General features: G+C 53.0%; 1 protein-coding gene across 1 annotated transcript; it reads right to left on the bottom strand.

Annotated features, from left to right (window-relative positions):
- Nucleotides 1–1,291: 1,291 nt before the first annotated feature.
- LOC104498614 (chromosome unknown open reading frame, human C11orf53) lies at nt 1,292–2,619 on the bottom strand (the record flags this gene model as incomplete). Its single annotated transcript, XM_010142015.1, has 2 exons — nt 1,292–1,690; nt 2,321–2,619. Coding segments are annotated over 2 exons (698 nt in total), but the record flags the coding sequence as incomplete, so codon positions are not given.
- Nucleotides 2,620–2,978: the final 359 nt, after the last annotated feature.

Raw genomic sequence — 2,978 nt, 5'->3', positions numbered from 1 at the left:
CTGGCAGGTGCTGAGAACACTCCAAACGCACATCAGCCCCAGGCTTTGAGGAGAAAAGGACCTTAAAGAATCTCATCACTACACGCTCTCAGGCCCTGAAAAGCTTCTGTTCTTCCTCAGTGAGGCTTTTGTTACTGCTTCTGTGCCAGGCTGGGGGACGAGCTGGGGCAAAGGGGGTGTGAGGCTGGCTGGGAGGTGCCCAGGGCTCTGGTGTGTGTGATTGTGTGGGCAGAGCTACCTCTAGTGGCCAGCTGGCACTGACACTCGAAAGCAGCCCTGATCCCAGTGACACCAGTGGGTGTCTTGATCCCAGTGGGTGCCTCCTGGCGAGGAGCTGGGAGCAGTCTGCCCTGTGCCCCTGTGCTCACATTTTCTAAACAGAGCATAAAGCATTGCATATTGTTAGCATCCTCTGTTCGACGGACCAGCTTCAGGAAGAAGCATACAAATAATTAATTTGTTTCAGTAATGGTCCATTTTTCTTTTCCACCAGCTCAAGGTGGTGGAAGGTTTCAGGGCACATCCCTTGAATCGATCCAGTGTAGGCAAGAGAGGGAACAGCCTGTGTTTTCCTCAGGGCAAGAGGGAAATGGGGGAGGATGTGTTTGTGCATTGCGGGTGGGAGGCATGGTGAGGCTTGCTCTTGCGCCGAGCAGCAGGCAGGACAGGGTCCCAACAGTCCCCGCCAGCACTCGAAGCTGTCTGCCAGGCCCTGGTGTTAGTACAGTGAGTTTTATTCCCCTGTAGCCTTCTCTGCTTAGGCTCGAACTTGCATTGCCTTTGCTACTCTGACCATGACCGTTGCCCAAGACAGTGCCACGCTCGCAGCACGCTAGCGTTAGGGATGTACGTTCATGCTGCCAGATAAACAGCTACCCTTATACACAGCTACCCGGTGCCACAGCCCCGGGCTTGCTCCCCAGATCTCTTCTGGTGATGTTGCTCTGTAGAAGTGGCTTAAGGTTCAGAGCAACCTGTTTTCTCAGCATCTAAAAGAAGTACCTGAATTCCTTCTTTACAGGAAAGGCCCACAGAGTGCAAATATTTTTCAGGCTGTGTATTTTACTTGTAGCACAGCGGAACTGTAAGCGATGACTTTGTAAGGTGCTAGAAGGCACCACTATAAGCTAAATGTGGTATATCCAAATGATTGTTTTTCTAAACAGAGCATAAAGCATTGCATACTGTTAGCATCCTCTGTTCAAAGGACCAGCTTCAGGAAGAAGCATACAAATAATTAATTTGCTTCAATAATGGTCCATTTCTCTTTTCCACCAGCTCCTGTCTCTCATTAATAAGTTCTCCGACCTTCATAAGTCCCCCAGATGGGACTTCCATCCTCTTTTGCCCAGGCTGAGTTATCGTGAAGGGGCGGTGTCTCTGAGGATTGCTCTGGTGAAAGGTGGCTCACCCTGGAGGTAGGATCATTCGCCACAGTCGTGAACGGCGAGCAGTAGGGTGAGGTGGCAGCATAGCTGGGGGAGTAGTGGACATCTTCAAGAGGATACAGAGGGTAGGGCTGGGCTCCAGGGATGGCTGGGGTCCAACCTGAGCTTCGGTATGGGGAAACACCTCCGGACTCGTGTGAGGAGAGGCAGCTGGCACTGGCAGGCAGTGCTTGCAGAGGGTCCGAGCATGCACCGTCTGACTGGCTGAGACTGTCCGACAAGGTCTGCTCCCAGGGCTCTCGCTGCATGCAATTGGGGAGAGAAGGCGAGAAAGACCTTTAAGAATAAAAGCTTGTCCTAGAGGCAATGGCATTTCTAGCTTGGCTTCACCAAGCCAAGCTATCCCCAGAGCCTAGTTAGGAACACTCACAGGGGTTTCTGCTGCTCTGGAGCAGTATTTGGTGTTAGAGCAGTTGAAAGGAAAGATCTATGCTCTCGGCAGTGAGCAAAGCCTGGAACAGGCTCCTGGTGGGACTGAAGGACCCCGACCTTGAAGGGCCCAGGAGCTCTGCCCTGGAGGCGTGCATGGAGATGGCTCCTGGGGACATGGCAGGGATGGGGATAGGCAACAGCCTGGAGCCGACAAAGGATGTTTCTAGAAACTTAAGGAGTGTAATGGAGTAGTTGCTTTGCGGAGTAGGGAAGGTTGTTCATTTAGGGGCTGGTCTCCAATGGGAAGAGGGGACAATTAGATAGAGGACAGCAAAAAAGAGAAAAAATATTCACCCTCAGCCCTGCCCCTTCTGTTGTGGGCTCTGCTGTGGCTGCCTCCTGGGACAGCCACGTGCTTCCCGCACAAGTCCCCCTGACTTAACCCCAGCTCTGCATCGGGTAACCTTTCACTGGTGACCGAGGACCGTAGACTCACTCACTAGTAGGAAGTGCGCTGTGTCATTAGGGAAGGATGGCAGGAGAGGGGGCACAGACGAAGGGCTGAAGAAGGAACTGGTACTAGCTGAGAGGGGAGTGGCGCGGTAATCCCCGTGTTGGTCACTTAGATATGGGTCCAGAAGTGCCGGATAGCCCTGAGTCACAGAGGAATCGCATGGGAAGGGCTTGGACCCTAGAGGGGACGAGTAGACATCACTGCCAAACTGCTTTGTGTTGTGGAAATCCAACTCAGCTGTGAAAGATCTCCTGATGCCGTAGTAACCAGGCGCGGTAGGTGAGCCTGTGGTGGTCAGAAAAGAACAGCTGGCTCAAGGGAAACAGTAACAGCAGCACCTGGGGAACCACAGAGCTATGGGCACCTCTGCAGAGCCCTTTTCTCTCTAACATCACTGAAGGAAGGAGTCAATCCTGTTTTGAAGCAGCTGTGTCAGGCCAAGTGTTTTTAGCACCTCAGGCTGCCCTGATCCAGCTGATGGCTTCCATCTGCAGCAAACCATATGTGCTTTGGGAAGCTTCCAGGATGAGGCTGGTGGGGGTAGGGGGGATTGAGGCTAGCTTTGCCAGTCTTTGCTTCTTCCTTGCTCTGCTACAGCCCTTGGGGAGGAGGGTGGGGTCCCAGACTCACTCCTCTTTACCTGC

The sequence above is a fragment of the Buceros rhinoceros genome, unplaced genomic scaffold (assembly GCF_000710305.1).
Source record: "Buceros rhinoceros silvestris isolate BGI_N320 unplaced genomic scaffold, ASM71030v1 scaffold20468, whole genome shotgun sequence".
Lineage (NCBI taxonomy): Eukaryota > Metazoa > Chordata > Aves > Bucerotiformes > Bucerotidae > Buceros > Buceros rhinoceros.
This window is presented reverse-complemented; position numbering and strand designations above follow the sequence as displayed.